General features: G+C 43.3%; 1 protein-coding gene across 3 annotated transcripts in view; it reads right to left on the bottom strand.

Moving 5' to 3' along the window:
* Positions 1-15,585, bottom strand: part of MAST2 (microtubule associated serine/threonine kinase 2) — a 187,476-nt gene extending 171,891 nt beyond the window's left edge. For 2 of the 3 annotated variants that reach the window (XM_080349198.1, XM_080349200.1), the window contains exon 1: positions 15,217-15,585. In XM_080349198.1, coding sequence (XP_080205324.1) covers positions 15,217-15,405 — 189 coding nt within the window. In that variant the 5' untranslated portion in view covers positions 15,406-15,585. Of the gene's footprint in view, positions 1-8,657; positions 8,870-15,216 lie in introns of those variants that run through there. The other variant, XM_080349199.1, reaches the window with a different exon arrangement.
* Positions 15,586-17,473: the final 1,888 nt, after the last annotated feature.

The following is a 17,473-nucleotide window of genomic DNA, read 5'->3' as shown; positions in this document are numbered from 1 at the left end:
AACTGAAAGGAACACTTTCTCTGCATGACACATCACCACATGTCTTAACATAGTTTTAAATCGTGTTTAAATCAAAAATTAATCTACCAGTAGTGTTTTAATTAAAATTTGCATATTCCAGTCAAAACCTATTTCTGAAGTCATTAATTCAAATCTATTCAGTCTACACTATTATGCCTCGCACGCTTTTAATGTGGCCTGTTTTAAATGCCTACAACGTCTAAAATAGATCGTGTTTCCCCACTGTGACAGTCCAAAATTACCATACATAAAAAAGGCACTGCAGGTTACAACCAAATGAGTTAAAGACTCACCCAGCTTACCCTCTCACGCTCATGCTTCAATTCCACTAAGTGTTCCCAGCATCCTTCAGTATCCAGCTACCTCCCCAAAATCAGCCATAGCCATTTAAATGCCCCCTGCACACAATGCTCCTGGTCACACCTGCAGTCCATGCAGCATCCTGCTTAGAAATCCCTGCAAAATGCACAAATCCCTAGAAAAGGCAGCTTTTTTCCCCACTCTTACCCTGCAGAGCCCATTGCCATGATTGTCTTGCCTTGTCACTAATAAACGTCCAATAAATCTAGTCATTCTACTCCAACTCAACAATTAATTTAACATCCAAATCAACAAGAGGAAGGTAAATCAGCATGTGCAACAGGTTGATCTCTTAATTTGAGAGAGAAAAACAAGGTATTATTTTGCCTGAAAAAAATGCAGCAGAACAACAGAACAATTTTGAAATTATAGTATTAATAACAATATTACTACTATTAGTAATAATTATAGTATTAATAACATCAAAATTAAAATGTCAAGATTAACATGACGCTTTCCAACTGGGACTTCTTCGTTTGTTGAAGGTTTTGGGGTTGGTTGTTGGTGGTGTTGGGAGGTTCTGTTTGGTTTGGTTTTCCCCTCAGGTTCATATTCATCTCTCCTCCACCACACACTTACATCTGTCTCATCCTTCTCAGTGAACTGCTACTAAAACAGACCATTTCATTCATTCAGGACACCAAAGTAAGGGAAGGCAGTAAAGTAAGAAACAAAACTACTCTAAGTTCTGTTACAAGCAATTTATCTACTTTATATTTCATTTTCCCACCCAGTATATAGACATCTGCAGATGTGCCCACTTCCCTACCCTTCCCCCTCTATGCAGTCTCTCCTTATTGGTAAAAATAATTACAAATTCTTAATATTTCATCTTGAGTTACAGTACACAAGCTTTTTAGATCTGATAAAAGCTAAATCGAGAGCAGCCCAACTGAAGGAGCACATGGAGCACCAATGCTGTCGGGTGCATCTACCAAAACATCCGCTCAGAAGAGTTCTTACACTCAGCAAGATGGAGAACCAGACAAACTGCGACAAGAGCTGCAGACAAAAGACAAGAAACGTCCTTCCTGATGTGTAAGATCGCACTAATATCGCATGTTAAAATCCCGATCTGGTAATCTCAGCGTGCAGCTACTAGGAATCTTCTCAGTCATCTTTTCCATTCCATTGCACAGGGAAAGTTTCCCAAGCAATTAAACCAAGAAATAAAAGAAGAAGCGCATGCACCACCGCAATGATTTCCAGCGGCGTTTGTTTTTTCATATTGTTCGTATAATGGTGTTGCAAGAGAGTGACACAGCACAGCCCGCCCCTTCATCTGCAAGTCCAGGGGAACACTCAAGTGTGGCCGCACATCAGGGTATGTTCTTAACCGCCAGGTGAAGAACCACGGTTACTGAGATGGGGATTCCAGCAACAGGGCAGTGTTAGGAACAAAACTTCTTAATACATGTCTTTATGGCCTACATGAGACGTAACAGATCATACAAATGAGCAGTTCCTTTCACAGAACCGTACTATAACTCAAAAATATGTATTTCCTAGTGATGTCTACACTAAGCAAAAGTACTCAACTGTAGCTACCAAATATTGAAATCTGCAGGGCAAAACATGTTAAACTATGAGCCAGGGAACAGGAGAGGTACAAAAAAGAGTCTACAAAAAAGTTTCTATCAACAGATAACAGATGTTTAGTCTGGAGAAGAGGAGGCTCAGAGCTGAGCTCAGCACTCTCTAGAACTACCTGAAGGGCAGTTCTAGCCAGGTGGGGATTGGTCTCTTCTCCCAGGCATCAGCAATAGGACAAGGGGCCATGGGCTTCAACTCTGCCAGGGGAAATTTAGGCTGGAGATTAGAAAGTAATTCTTTGCAGAGAGAGTGGTCAGGCATTGGAATCACTGCCCAGGGAGGTGCTGGACTCACCGACCCTGGAGGTTTTTAAACTGAGATTGTACATGGCACTTAGTGCCATGATCTAGTAAACGGACTGGAGTTGGACCAAGGGTTGGACTGGATGATCCCTGAGGTCTATTCCAAGCCAGTCGATTCTGTGATAATCCACTAACAACAACAATGATAATTTTTTTTCTTCTTAAGTCCAACAAGCACAACAACCTAAGGGCATCTGGAAGGGAATTCCAGCAAACTGCTGGAAATCGGCAAAGGACACACTAATTTTGGTCTGTTTTGTAAGGAAGATAACAACGAGTAACGTAACTTGATGGTAACTTGACACTTTCTGAATTTCTTTAAAGGAATAAAAATAGTCATCATTGAAAGCTGCATTTTCTATTTTTTAACACAGTACTGTTTGTCCATTACAAGATAAAAACCTGTTGTGTCAGGATTGTGTGCACATATCTGAGCAGCTTTCTTTTTATGCTCAGCCTTTCCTCATCACTTTATATGTGTGTACATACTCTTAATAAAAGATAAATCTGCTCTTGTCATTAGGTCTGCTCTAATATCCTTTAAAATACACCGAAGAATAGAAAATTAAAGGCCTAGAGAACAGATTGCAAACCAAATATCTATGTAAGTAGCAATTAACACAATGGAATCATGGCATTCATGCTTTAGTTTTTAGCACTGAAATTTGCCTGAACATGACATGTTGAGGGAAGAGGCCCAGCAGTTCACCAGGAAGCTGAGGTGAGCCCAAATGTGACCAAAATCGTAGGTTGAATAAGAACATGCAACTAAGACTCTTCTTAACTGTGTGTGTTTAACTTGCCAGCAGCATCCTGAAAAATGTCAGACACAGAAGAATCAAGGAAAATTACATTAAATCAACATAGCCTCTTAGAGGCTATAATATATGGGCTTACTACATCAACAAGAGAGAAAAGCTTTACACAATATATTACATTGTATAAAACTGTCAGTATTTTAGAGACAGAAAAGAGTTGTACAGTATTTTTCTCTTTAATAGATTTATTTGAAGAACTTTGCAATAAATCCCAACACCCCCACAAACATAAATACATATATTTGGCTGAGTGTCAATATTAGGACTTCAGAATGACTGCAAAGCTAAGCATTATTGCCACAGGGATGCTTTCAATAGAACTGTACGGAGCAACATGCACACATTTAACATTCTGAATACCTACAGTTCCCTCTGAACACTCATCTGCAGGTACAAGGCAGATGACAGGAAAGGTACAAATTTAAATTCCTCTGCATTAATATATATATATATATATATATATCCCAACAATTAAAACCAAACAAGGAAAAAAATGTTTCCTGGAAGACATAGTATCAGAAACCTATACCATGAGATATACCCTCCTTATTCTGTTCTTCCAATAGGAAGATTTTTTCCTCGCTAACTCTTCAGGCGTGTTTGATTAGAACTAATGAATCTTCTCACTTCATGTTGTTTTCCCAGGGAAATTCAAGTTGTTAACTTTGTTGCCAAGTGTTCCCAGCTGCAGGAACACATTAAAAAGAAAAAACAAATATTTACAACTATGTACATTATTACCCCCTTTCTGAGGATCATTGAGATGCAGAATCGTTTTATTCTTAATGGAAACACAGTCTAGATGACAAGGTAATTTGTGATTAAATTATATCAGCCTGAATGTTTGGTCTCTATATGAAAATGCAAATAAGACCATAATGGCGTCAACAATCAAAAAGTATTTGATCCTACTTCAGGAACTTCCTAATGAGAGACAAATTCTTGAATTCAGCTTGTAAATGCCTAAAGCCACAAGAATTTCACCTAGGGAAGAGCAACAGAGCCTCTACTGAAGTCTGAGTCCAACTCTAAAGAAGCTCAAAGGAACCGTTACCAATATCCCGAGACCCAAAACCCCACAACACCCTCACTAGTTGCATTGAAAACAACACCAGCCTGAACGAAGACCCTGCACATTAAAGGCCACGTCATTCCTTCTGCATCCATATTCCAGCATGAATATTCCAAATGTAAAAGGTTTGTACAGAGCAGGGAAATTAATTCCTGGCCAGACAAAAAACATGAACAACTCTGTAATTCATGATTTTTACATTAGAATCCCGTCTGCTGTAACAATATAGAGAATTGTGGAAAACAAAAGAAGTGATTTCTAATAAAATTTGGTGTTATAAGACACCAGTAACACCTTCTCGCTGCAGATTTTCCTCCATTAAACTCGGAAGATGGGCCCAACATCACTGACTGGTATTACTGCACGTTCTCTTTAGCATCCTACACATTATCAAACACTTATCTTCTGTGCTCTTGTCTATTAGATTTTATACAGTCAGAGATACGAGTTTAGATTTGCTAAAGACCATAATCTGCAGTGTAAACACGCCAAATTTTTTCTCGTTTGCCAATTTCTCAGACTTATTCAGATATTTATTACACAGAAAATACTGAATTTAACACCTGTTATGCTGTACAAACAACTAGAATGAGAACTGCTTAAGGAAGCAGGCAGGCAGCAGAAACACAGCTGCATCTTAAGCTGTGCATGTAAAAGACATACCACTTAATATCGGGTATAAAAATGAAAATCACTAGAACATTCTGCAAGGTGCTTTGATTCGCTGCAACATTGAAGCTTATTTTCTTTTCAATTAATGAGCTTTCAGATCTCCAACTATATTTATTTTTGTTCACGTTACATTATCTCACTGTCTCATTCACAGGGAATGAGCAAAACAACATAAAATACCTACTAATACCTGTGTAGATTCTGTTTAAGGTTTATAAACAAAGAAAAAAGTTAAAAGTCAGTAAGTTTGAGGTACAGTCTCAATGAAAGTCTCTGTTGGCTCAGGATGAGATACAGCCCTTCAAACAACTGCCCCAAGACCAGGGGGGCTAGAAGAGAGAAATTCATGCCCAACTGCTGTTCCAAGGCTTGTTTCTACAAAGAAAAGAAGAAGGTAACTCATTGAACTGAGCTTTGGTGGGAAACTGCTCAGTTGAGTTAAAGGGGCTTTTCTAATGCAATGACTACGTCCAGATGTGGAACACAAAGACTCGATCTTAATTTATAAAGCTCACTTTTTCTGCACAGAGAAGCATGAAACCAGAACACACTGCAGGAATCCTCTTTAACCATACTGCTTGTTAGCCCAGGATGCTTTTATACATCACAACTATCACCTGAACATTAGTGATGGAACCATCTGTAGTTAGAGATCAGTGGTAAAATAAAATCTAACAAGACACAACGCTCTACTAAGAGTTAGAACACTATTTGTTCATATACATGATGAAGACAGACCATGATACATTGAAATCTGATGTTATCACCACTGAGGAAGATCCTTATTTGCAGCAGGGAAAAAGTTACTTCTTTTTGTTTTGCTCATGACAGTGGAAGTTCCAATCATTTGGCATCAATATTTTTGTCTCCATGAGCCATCTGGAATCTTCTCACTGCCTTCCACAAGTGAGATAAGTACATCAATGCACGGCAGAAATAAGAAGCATTTATGTGAAGTTTTCCTGGCAATAAATTTTCCTCCAAACTCGACAGCAGATCTGCAGGTATGGAATGGGGGGAAAAATGATCATTTAAGACTATAAATAAAACTATCAATGGCTCTAGACCTAAAGGAAATGAAGTTAACCTTTGGAAACACAACAAATGCTTAATCCCTAGTTTTTCTTAACAGAAATCGCATAAAACGACAAAGATAAACTAATTAACAAAGAAATGGAGTGTCTAGAGTCTGGCACAAAAGCTTCTCCTCACCAAGCAGCATAATCCAGTTCCGTCCCAAAAAAACACAAGAGACACAATTATTTAAAGGACAAAACATATGATGTATTTCTTCCCTTTAGCTTGACAACAAAGCCGATGCCCAAGTGTGGTTTATGAACATGGCCAGGCCTCCAGCTCAAACAGAAAACCACAGTCAGAAGACACTTCAGCTGAAGTGTGTGCAGACTGGCACAAGAATGCTGAAACCAGATTCTCTTCTCTCCTGAACACAGAGATCAATGCAAAGGTCAAAGAACATATAAATAACTAACTGAATGCAGAATTTAACTTTCAGGGTCACGTATTTTCGCCATCTTCACACTGCACAGGCACAATTTAAGTCATTTAATAAATCAGAGAAAGAGTTATTTGTTACCAATATGTCACCGCATCCATCTATGCCTAAACGTTTAAACATCTAAATGCCTAATCACAGCACATCATCATTTGATGTGGAAATGAAATTGCTAAGACTCTAAATGACCCACCTAGTTAGCTGCTGTGGTTCTTGAGGAGCAAGGTTTTGATGGGCAATGAAGCTTTTTGGTTTGGTCTCAAACAGTTCCCTAACCTGATGGTCTTCACTGCTTCCTTAGCTTCAGCTGCTCAGATTCCATGAGTAAGAATTAAATAAGAGTGAAAAAAACATTTTAAATAAATGCCTGTCATCGTACCTATAATAATCCACTGCATTTATTATAGCACCAAAGCTATATTGGCTTACGAAGCACAACAGGCAGCTCAGGCAATAAAATAACCTATCAGACAAAAATAAAGAATTGCGTCTTCTAGAGACTCTAAGAACTATCTTGACATGCGGGACATGCACTTTCTTTGCACTGCAAGAAAGGGCATCAGCTTGCTCAAGAAGTAACTCAACTTCTAGGTGTAAAGTCTATAATACATACCCATTTCTCCAACACAATACACACGGACGTCACTTGGTTTCTCGAAGCGTACAGTCATGAAAATACCTACAGTCTGAGTGTTTTGTAGATGTCTAATCCCAGCCTTGGACAGCCCCCCACTGTTACCCTCAAGTGCTCTATAACAAATAGTAGGTAGCAGCAGCTTCTCCCTTCGATCTAACAATTGATTACAAACACAAGCAGTCCCACAATAAATCCAGCCACTTCTCATAGAAGACTTCTTAGCTCCTTCACTTCTATACTCCTATTGGACAAGAAATACAGCACACTGCTAAACTCAGATGCAAATCGTCAGCAACATGAACACCTATATATTCATAATATTTCCACTGCCTGCTTAACTATTCTAATATGCAAGACATGAAATTAACGTGGCTAATGCACAATATTTGCTCTTCACTTGTGACAGGAAATTGAAATCTCACGCAGCTGAGCTGAATCATCCAAGTTGCTGACGCAATTTCTACCTACTTATTGATTCACACAAATCGATTTAAACAAATTAGGTTTGCCCGTTAATCTTCAATTTTGAGAGAGGTGATGTTTTTATTGTATCAGGCCAGAGAAGTGACATATGCCTTTTGGCTCTGTTTTGCTATTATCTAACGAGCCCATGGTAGAACTGGTCACTTGACTCTATGTCCCTTTTGTCTGCTTCTAGATGAATCTTTTGGCTCGATTCTGTTATTATCTAACAAGCACGCTGCAGAATTGATCGCTTGACTCTATTCCCCTTTGCCTGCTTTTAGATGACTCTCTTCTTCAGTCACTTTCCCCCCCATACTTTAAACATTAGCATGAACATACAAGTGAACTCACAGCAATGTTTTGCCAGCCTGATCAAAATACAGAAAGGCAAAACTATAGCTAATGAAGAATTCAAACAGGAGTAGCTCTGGCATCAAAAGAATCAGCTAATGGAGGGCAGTGACATATACCTACAGGACACTGAGAGGTTTGTTCTTTCTGGCTTGTTTTTTTGCCTCCTCGGAAAATGAGAGAGGAAAAAAAAAGAGAGACAGAACCATCCATGTCACAGGAAGCAGCTGCTTCTTCCACAGTTATGCTCTGGCTTCTTCAATACCTTTGTTTCTTCACAGAAAAGGGGATAAACTTAAGAAATTAAGGATGAGGGAGAATGCCTGCCAGCCAGCCAAACACTCTGGACTCTGGTTCACCATATGAGAAGCTTTACAGGGTAGAACTTGGTAACTTCTTATAAAAATCCACTTGCTTTTTGTTCTGTGTCTGTAATGAGAAAAAGGGCTAGACAGCAACAAAGAAAGGGAGATGGGGAAAGGAAGTCTGAGGTCTACAAACAGTAACTGAGTTTTTAATGGCAAGTCACATCCACAGCTTGTAATTTAGGAGTCTTTACCAATGTCTTCCTTAAGACTTTCTTTAGCTCCCTTGATGAAACGGGCACAAGAGAAAATTGCCCTAAAATCAGCCCTAAACGGCAACAATATCCCAAAACAGGTACCTAGAAGTATTTATGTGAACAGATGGTTCCTGATCTTCTAGAAGGCAGCAGCACTCCGTCCCTCCTTTGATAAGAAGGGGCAAAGATGCTTACAGAGCATATTTGGCTATGGTCAAGCTATATTTGATTTTATGGAATCCATAATGTGAGTATTTAAAGCTACACTTTATTGCAAACACAAACTACCTTTTTAGGGAAAGGTCCATTTGATTCTGTTTATTTGCTTAAATTTTGGAAAGAAACTTCCATCCTCTTCAGATTAAGTTTCATTTCAGCTTGTAGGTTTTGATAGGGAGTTAAAAGAAACAGCTTTCAGTGTTGTGAGCTGTTAATCATAAGGTCCATGTGTGGCAGAGCAGAAGAGGAGCTGCAACAGAGCTCTGATCAGCAGCCTGATGGACAGAGGTGTGGATAAAGCTCAAAAACAAAGTGTGAACTGAACTCCAAAAGCTTGCTGCTTTACCTACGGTAGAAATAACCAAAGAACAACAAACTGTTAGCAGTCTCTGAACAGAGCTCATCACCATAGAGGTACTGATGACACCTAGAGAGAAAAGAAAAAAGAGAAAATGCTTATTAAATGTGAAGTTCTGGTTAGGAAAAAAGAAAAACCTCTTTGGTTTGCAGGCTTGCCACGCAGCAAGGAACACGTGGGAACAGCTTCTGTGCAGCTCTGGAGGCAAAACAAATCCCACTAGCACTCTGGGGTTTGGCCAGTTTCCCCCTGCTGGTCACTGACTGCTTTCCAAAAATACAAACAGAGTGAGAAGTCAGTGGAAAAGATCCTTTGCCATTCCTTTAAAAAAAATAATAATTAAAAAAAAAATAATATATATATATATGCGCAAAGACAACACAAAAGGGAGGCTAAGCTTTCTAACCTAACGTTTATAAGAAAACTTAGACCGACTTGAACGATACAGGGAGTAGAAATATCCACGGAGTCATAAAGTTACAAAACTCTCATACGACACACCCAGCCATGGTAATGCAATCCTCAAAATTGTAAAAATACAAGTATCAAGCAGTAGCGGAGAAGTAACCTTGTCTGTGATCACACTATTCCAGGCTGCTGCAAGAATATTACCTATTTTTGGTGCACACACTCCAAAAACAATTAGGAAGAAAGCATGAAGTGCTAGAAGCAAAATAACTCAGTGTCTTCTGTTCCAAGTTAAGCTAGATTTTACATTTCAAATACTTAAACATGGAAAAGATATCAGATGGTAGAGAGTTTTACTGTCTGTGCTAGCATAGGCATATTTCACAGCTGAAAGTTGGACATTAGACAAAACAAGCCTCCAAATAAGATGTGGTTTTGTTTCCTAACTGCAGGAATAATTAAACACTGGCAGAGCTTTCCAGAAGAGGTGACAGACACACCATGATCTAAGGCTAAGATAAGATCAGTTTCTAAAAGGGATGTTTTAATTTGTCTTTCGGGAAAGCTCCACAGCCTGCACCTGTGGGGAAATCACACTGGATAAGCACAGTAATCCATTGTGGCTTTGGGACATATAGATCTACGAAGTTTCAAAGACACCTGGAAAGAAAGGAATACTTTTGCTATTCTCAGAAAGTTTCAGTTCCAAATGACTATAATAACTAAATAATCTGATGGTTAAGTCAGTTATCCTGTTCAAAGCTCAGGGAACACTTTCTAACCAATGCAGAAATTATAAAATGTACTGTCTGGGAACCCCACAAAATCTCCCTTCTTGAGGCACATAAAAATTGACAGCTGGCGATAGCCTACTGCACAGACTGCCTAGAGAAAGGGCTCCTCAATACAAAACTAAAAGTAAGGAGATTTTTCATGTTTCTCAATAATATGTATGCAGTTTGCCTGCTGGCATCAGCCGAACATTTCCCCTACAACGAACATACATGCAGCGGCGGAGCCTCCGCGTTTAGCAACATTACGGTCCAACTCTTCAGCAGCAGCCGCCAAGTTAAACTTCATACAAGACAAAGGGTCCCTCTAACCCAAAATCCCACCTCTACAATTTGCAGTCCCCCCACCAGCCCCTTGAAATGCTTGTTGAGATTCTGCTACTGTTTTCCTCTTCATCTCTTTACTATCCTACAAAATCACAAAGGCACAGAATCTACTTATAAATCCATCCTGGCCACCCGTAACAGGAGGAGAAGGAACCAGACAGAAGTGAGGGTAAAGTGCTGACAAGCATGGGGTCTGTTTCTGTCCCCTCACCTTGTCACATCCCCGAGCAAAGCACCTCTGAGCAGCACCAACTAGTTCCCAGGATGCCTTCAGAGCAGAGAACACTGTTCAGCAAGACTCAGCAATCAGTGACCTCTATTTCTGCTCTTCTGACCCTCAACCTGCATCCCTCTAGACCTTCCACAATACTTCAGCTTTCCTCGTATCTGTGTATTCTCCCCCTGCTTGCAGAGGGACACAGGATTCAGATTTGTTAGGGACAGGCTAATGCTCATTCCTCATGGAAAAAATCCATAAAAATAGCAAAGACATTCCCTACAGAGCAGCAAAGGGAAGCATCGTGCCTTTGCCCTGTTCTAATGTTCTCCTGTATGCAAGTTAATTTCAGCCGTTTTCCTCAGGTGGATCCAGTCTGCCTATTCAATAATTTTCACTAGATCCCTCCTCCAGTACTTCAACTCTGAATGCTTTTTGCATTATTTGGTAAAAACAAATCATGCATGTTTTGCCTTTTGTGTGAAGATTCTCTTTTTAAGCCTGACTCCTAGCTTAATACTAGAGGAAACAGCTGCTGTTTGCCACCCACCTTCTACATACCAACCACAGTCTTGGATGCTTCCATCATAAACCCCTTAAGTCACATCTTCTAGACACTGAAGTGTCTTTTCTATGAGAACTTTGACCTTTGACTTCTACCTGAAGTAGAAAATGCTAATAAAAGCACCTCTGACAAATATTGGCTATGATGCATGTGGGATCTTTCACAATAAATATCACAATGTCTCAAACTAATTATGTAAGCACAATATGGAAACAACCTAATGCTTATAATGTGCCTCTGGCTGAGGGTGACTGTCACTCCTAAGCAATAATAACTTACACCTCAACTTTCTTTTTTCTCCTTCAACGTAGTCAGCAAATATATGATGATTAATTTGATACTTAATAGAAATCCAAGTGGGCTGTGTTTGACAAAGACGCCCTCGCTCAATGAAACCAAACTGTCATGGGATAAAAAGAACAATTCAGTGATGAATTCATGCCTGATTAACAGATAGTAAATAAGAAGTTGGAACAATTGGACCTTTTCCCAAACAAGACGGCTGACCAGTGCAGTCCCACAATGATCTGTTCTGGCATCATTAAAGCAACATCTAGCAAAGAAGCATAAGACCTATGTGACAGAGCTTGCTGACAAAGCTAAAAGTTAATCAAGGTTGCAAAAGGGATGGCCAAAGATCTGAAGAAGACCTTAATGACACTGTTTAAATGGGCTGTAAAATAGCAGATAAGATTAGACGTTGATAAAGTGATGTATAATGTAAAAAAATCATAAATCCTACATTTATATACACAATGACAAATTCTGAACTAGCTATTACCACTTAAAAGGGTGATTGTGGAGTTGTGGAGAACAGACAGTTCCATGAAAATGCCAACTCAGTGCTTAAAGATTGTCAAGAAAAAGCAAGCAGAAGATCAAAGAATAAAGCCTAATATGCTATATAAGTTTACAAGGTGTCATTCGCTGAAATACTGTAGCCAGTCCTGGTTATTGTTCCCCGACCCTGTTCCTCTGTTCCCTGCATCACTATCTCCAATCAGGAACAGACCTGCAAAAGGTGCAAAGAAAACAGCAAGGACAATGATAAGGATAGAGTCACTTCTTTCATAACTCTTCTGGAAAGCCTACAGGCAAGGAACAGTAAATGAAATAAAATGTTATCAAGCCATAAGCCATACAGAAGAACATGGATTCTCTTTTTCACTGCCTCTTCCAATTCAAGAATCAACACACAAGGCATGGAACAAGCAGGTAGAAAGTTCAAAAACAAACAAAAAGAAGTGGTTTTTCCACACGAAATGTGTTCAAGCCTTACAACACTCAATCACAGGACGTTGTGGATGCTACAAGCAAACATGGCTTCAAATACTGATTGGACAAATTCATAAGAAAAAACCCATTGGGGGCACTAAAAACAAATATCACCTCTAGTTCCGGAAACCTGGGAGCCACAAATTACTGGAGGCTGGGAGAGGTATTTCCTCAATATACACTATACTCTTCCCCAAGCATCTGCTTTTGGCAGCTCAGAGAGGCAGGATACTGGGCTAGAAGGATCTTTTATGTGACCAACTACAGTAATTTTTATTTTCATACATAATTCATTAAAAAGTGAAAATATTAATCACATGTACATGTCAGAACTATAAGCACTGCACATTAACAGATCAGATTTTCAAAGGCCTGAAGGTCAGTGCAGTGATTAACTACTACGGTCACAGTGTGAGAAGCACTTTTCCCAACATTAGAGCAGCTTAGATCCCCCAACCACAAACTTGTGTAAGTGTACGGCAAACAAACTGTGAAATCTGAATTTAATTCCGAACGGCTCCCTGCAGCTGCGCATACGGTTGCACCAGTACAGCCGAGGGCACACTGCAGGCTCGCAAACAACGGGGCTGCTTCTATCACAAGTGGCCCCAAAGGAAATATCTGTCAAACTACAAGCTGCACCAGTGGAAATGGAGTATCACACTGTCTTCTGCAACTCAGTAGGCCCTTTCCACCACATTCACACTCCCAGCTCTTGATGTTTAAAGAAATACTGAATTATTAATATTAAAGATAAAAATGCTATGAATAGAATTATGTCTCCTGTTTAATAAGTTTGTCCAACGTATCTATTTATTTATTTCTAGTTGCTTAACACATTTATAAAACTTCCACCACTTCAAATGGAAAACAAATGGGGAGAGAGGATGAGAGGTTCTCCTTTGAAGTCTGGGGGGCACCTCACCCAGGTTCAGTCGAAGCTTTCATAACTTTAGCTGCAAAACTCCTCCAAGACTCCATCACAACGAATACTTGCCAGCACGTAAAGATCTGTCCCTACAAGTCACACTGGGTCTTAGTCAGAGCACCCAAGCTTAAAACAACCTGTCAGTATCTCCCATTGAAAAGCCTTGTGCACCTCAAAAATGTCATTTCTGAATTTGCATCCCTTCCTGTTTTACAATGTTAGTGTTGTTTTGGTGAAGCTTCCTGAGTGTTCAATACAGAACATATGGTACATGGCGTGCTCTGTATACATGACTTGGAAAAAGTTTAGTCCACAACTATCAACAATGGTGTTAATTTCCCCTAATTTCCCTGTCAATTTCATATACAATAGATCAAAATGGCACAAGGAACACCTTGCTATTGCATTTGATAGCCCTACCAGCCACTATGTTAATGGACAGTTGGGAAGAAACTATGTCACCTCTTCTGCTTTTAGTTTTGTGTTTTGTTTTTTCCCTGAATAAGGATATTAATGTTCCTTAATTGTTTCAGGAAGTGATAAACATCAAAAGCAGCAGCATGTCTGAACCACCTGGCTTAACAAGGCACTAAAGAAGACATCTCTTCCTCCAAAACCAAATCTGAGAAATCTATATTGAAGAGGCATCCACCAGTCAAAGCCAAAATACAAGCCTCCTATAACTGAAGACAATGTAATGCAGCATGCAGCTTTTCTAGAAAAATCTGATTATTAAAAAAAACTAAACCTGTGCATCTGCAACAACGCTGTAAACTTAAGACACCTTTTTGACAAGAAAAGTCAAAGAACCTGGTTTTTCACTTTGCTCCTAAAAATAGCAAAACAAAGCCATGAATTGCTGCATCCTGGGAGTCTTCACGCTTGCGATGCGTTCTCCTTCTCTTCAAAAAAACAAAAAAGCATTAGTTGCCATCTCCATTTTTAAACTGCTAAATTTCATCCCCCGTTTTTCTCCTGTAAAACTAGGAATATCAAAACACATCAAAGCAAAGTTTAAGATCTTGTGGGTCTCTCATCCCTGTAACTCTAAGCGGGAGTCAGTAGATCCTTCCTGTGTGGGGGTGAGAGACATAAAAGTGGACACACTGAACTTGCACACTCACTTTTCACCAGCCTATGCGTTTTCAGATATCTGCAGAGGTACGTTTCCTACATTAACCATTTCTTGTGCTAAGAATTAACACCTAAAAAATGCTGTAAGATGCACAACAAAAAAGTCACCATTAGGAGTGACCTCGAGAAGCTTACTAGCAAGCAGCATTCTGTAATTATGAATACAAACAAGCATTTAACACAAACTAGCCGGCACCGCATCCTCGCTTCTCCCCGGCACGCAGCAGGACCGCGGGCAGCGCGGCCATTCCCCGCCGCCAGCACGCTGCCTCCACCGCTCCGCTCCTCAGCCCCGCACCTCTCCCGAGGGCGCCCACCTGGGGACGCGGCTGCAACGCCAGAGGATGCTCGGAGGACGGAGCCTCCCGAGCGCGCCGCACGCAGCCGCCCCCCCGCCGCGCCCCGACCCCCGGCCTGCCGCCTCCCCCCGCCGCCGCGGCAGCCCCACCCGGGGCAGCGCAGCCCTGCCCGGGCCGGGCGCTCCCGCACCCGCGGCTGCCGCAGCCGGCACCGCCGGGCGCCCCCCCCCCCCCGCCGCAGCCACCGCCACGCGGGGCGCGCGTCTCCATGCCAACGGCCGCCAGCGGCCCGGCAGGGCCCCCCCGGCCCCGCGCCCCGGCTTTACCCTCTCCAGCGGCTCCCGGCCGGGCGCCCCCGCGGCCCTGGCGTCCTCCGGCTCCTTCCTGCCGCCGCCCCCCAGCAGGGTGGCTCTCCGCTCCGCCGCGCTGGCGGCCACCGCCCGCCCGGGCTCCCTCCGCGGCGGCGGCGGCGGAGGCGCCGCCGCTTTGTCCCCCCGGGAGCGGCCCTTCCTCATCGCGGCGGCTTCTCCTCAGCGGCGGCAGCGGCGCGGCTCGGGCTCCCGCGCTGCGGAGCCGGCCATGGCCGGCGGGACTCACGGGGAGCCGGGACGGCGCCGCCGCCACCGGCGCCGCCACCACCACCTGCGCGCGGGGCGGAGGAACATGCCCGCGCGCCGCCGCCCGCCTGTCAGGGAGCGCGAGCGCGGCGGCTGCGGCGGCTCCCGCGGCACCGCCCCCGCGCGCCCGCCGGACCGGGATATCGCGAGAGCGCCGGCCGCGCGGCGGGGAGAACTGCGAGACTTGGCGGCGCGGGAAGGAGGGGAGCGCGCGAGACCTGCCGGGAGGTGCGAGGCGGGAAAGGGCGCGGGGCATTCTGGGAAGGTGGCGGCGCCGAGGAGAGGCCGGCAACCAGCTCACCATGGGGATGGCAACCAGCTCACCATGGGGATGGCAACCAGCTCACCGGGGGATGGCAACCAGCTCACCATGGGGATGGCAACCAGCTCACCATGGGGATGGCAACCAGCTCACCGGGGGATGGCAACCAGCTCACCATGGGGATGGCAACCAGCTCACCATGGGGATGGCAACCAGCTCACCGGGGGATGGCAACCAACTCACCATGGGGATGGCAACCAGCTCACCATGGGGATGGCAACCAGCTCACCGGGGGATGGCAACCAGCTCACCATGGGGATGGCAACCAGCTCACCGGGAGATGGCAACCAGCTCACCATGGGGATGGCAACCACCTCACCGGGGGATGGCAACCAACTCACCATGGGGATGGCAACCAGCTCACCATGGGGATGGCAACCACCTCACCAGGGGATGGCAACCAGCTCACCATGGGGATGGCAACCAGCTCACCATGGGGATGGCAACCAGCTCACCAGGGGATGGCAACCAGCTCACCGGGGGATGGCAACCAGCTCACCATGGGGATGGCAACCAGCTCACCGGGGGATGGCAACCAACTCACTATGGGCCGGCAACCAGCTGACCGGGGGATGGCAACCAGCTCACCAGGGACCAGCAACAAACTGACCAGCCGCCCACCCAGCCCGCACGGCTCCTGTCAGCACTGCCAGGGGAACACACCCGGGAAGGAGGAGGAAACCAGGGGCACCACAGCAGCCCTGCCGGCCGCAGAGGCTCTGCTGCTGTGCGGGGAGAAGGGGGACGGGGCCACCTCGTTGCTGTGACCAGAGGAGGCCCAAGAGGTGCAGACGGGGGGTGTGTGAAGCAGCGATGTCTCCCGGGGCAAGGGCAGCGTTTCTGAACACACCACGGTGATCCAGGACCAACTGAGGTGTCCGGCAGCGACCGGCTTCTGTGTCAAGTGCTTAATTGCCCCTGAAGATGTAAAGTGCGCGCAGGACCTTTCCATAGCAGGTAATCTTTTGGAAAATGCAACGCTTTTTGTGTTCCAGGAGGCCCACCAGCTCCTCCAAGGTGACGTGGCGCTGGGGTACGGAAACGCTGACCGGCCGCACCAGAAACGCCACAGCCCAGCATTATGGAGAGCGAGATGGCATCGGGGAGCAAATTAAGATGTAGTTCACCATTTCCTCAGTACAAAAGACTGTAAACCTACAGAGATTCATTACCTCAAGGAGTAATCAGAGCACGTATCATCACCTTGCGTTTCATCTCAATAACTCACACCCTCTCGGCATTTTTGTCTTCGCAAATTATTTCCTGAGGGTATAAGTTACCAGTTTCTGCATTCATTTTTCACAAAAGCAACTTCAAAGTTGCCTTTTTTTCACTATTATGTAGTCAGGAACCTCGCTGCTGCAGAGAAAAACAATTATTTGTCTCTTTTTACCAAGCTGAAAAGGCTCATACATCTTCAACCACAAGTCCGATTTTATAAATTTTTTATTCGTTTTGTACAAACAAAGACAACAAAAGTACACTTTCAAATGATTTATTGATATAGATGAGTGGCAGCATTTTTAGGTAATTATTAAGAATATTTAAATTCTTGTTGTAAACTCAGGATGCTGGATTAGTCACGGAGATCTTTTTCCATTGTAATTGTATATGATAGAGATGGACAACCATGTGGAATTTCCC

The sequence above is a fragment of the Nesoenas mayeri genome (assembly GCF_963082525.1).
Source record: "Nesoenas mayeri genome assembly, chromosome: 8".
NCBI lineage: Eukaryota > Metazoa > Chordata > Aves > Columbiformes > Columbidae > Nesoenas > Nesoenas mayeri.
The sequence above is the reverse complement of the archived record's forward strand: the minus strand, read 5'-3'. Positions and strand labels throughout refer to the sequence as shown.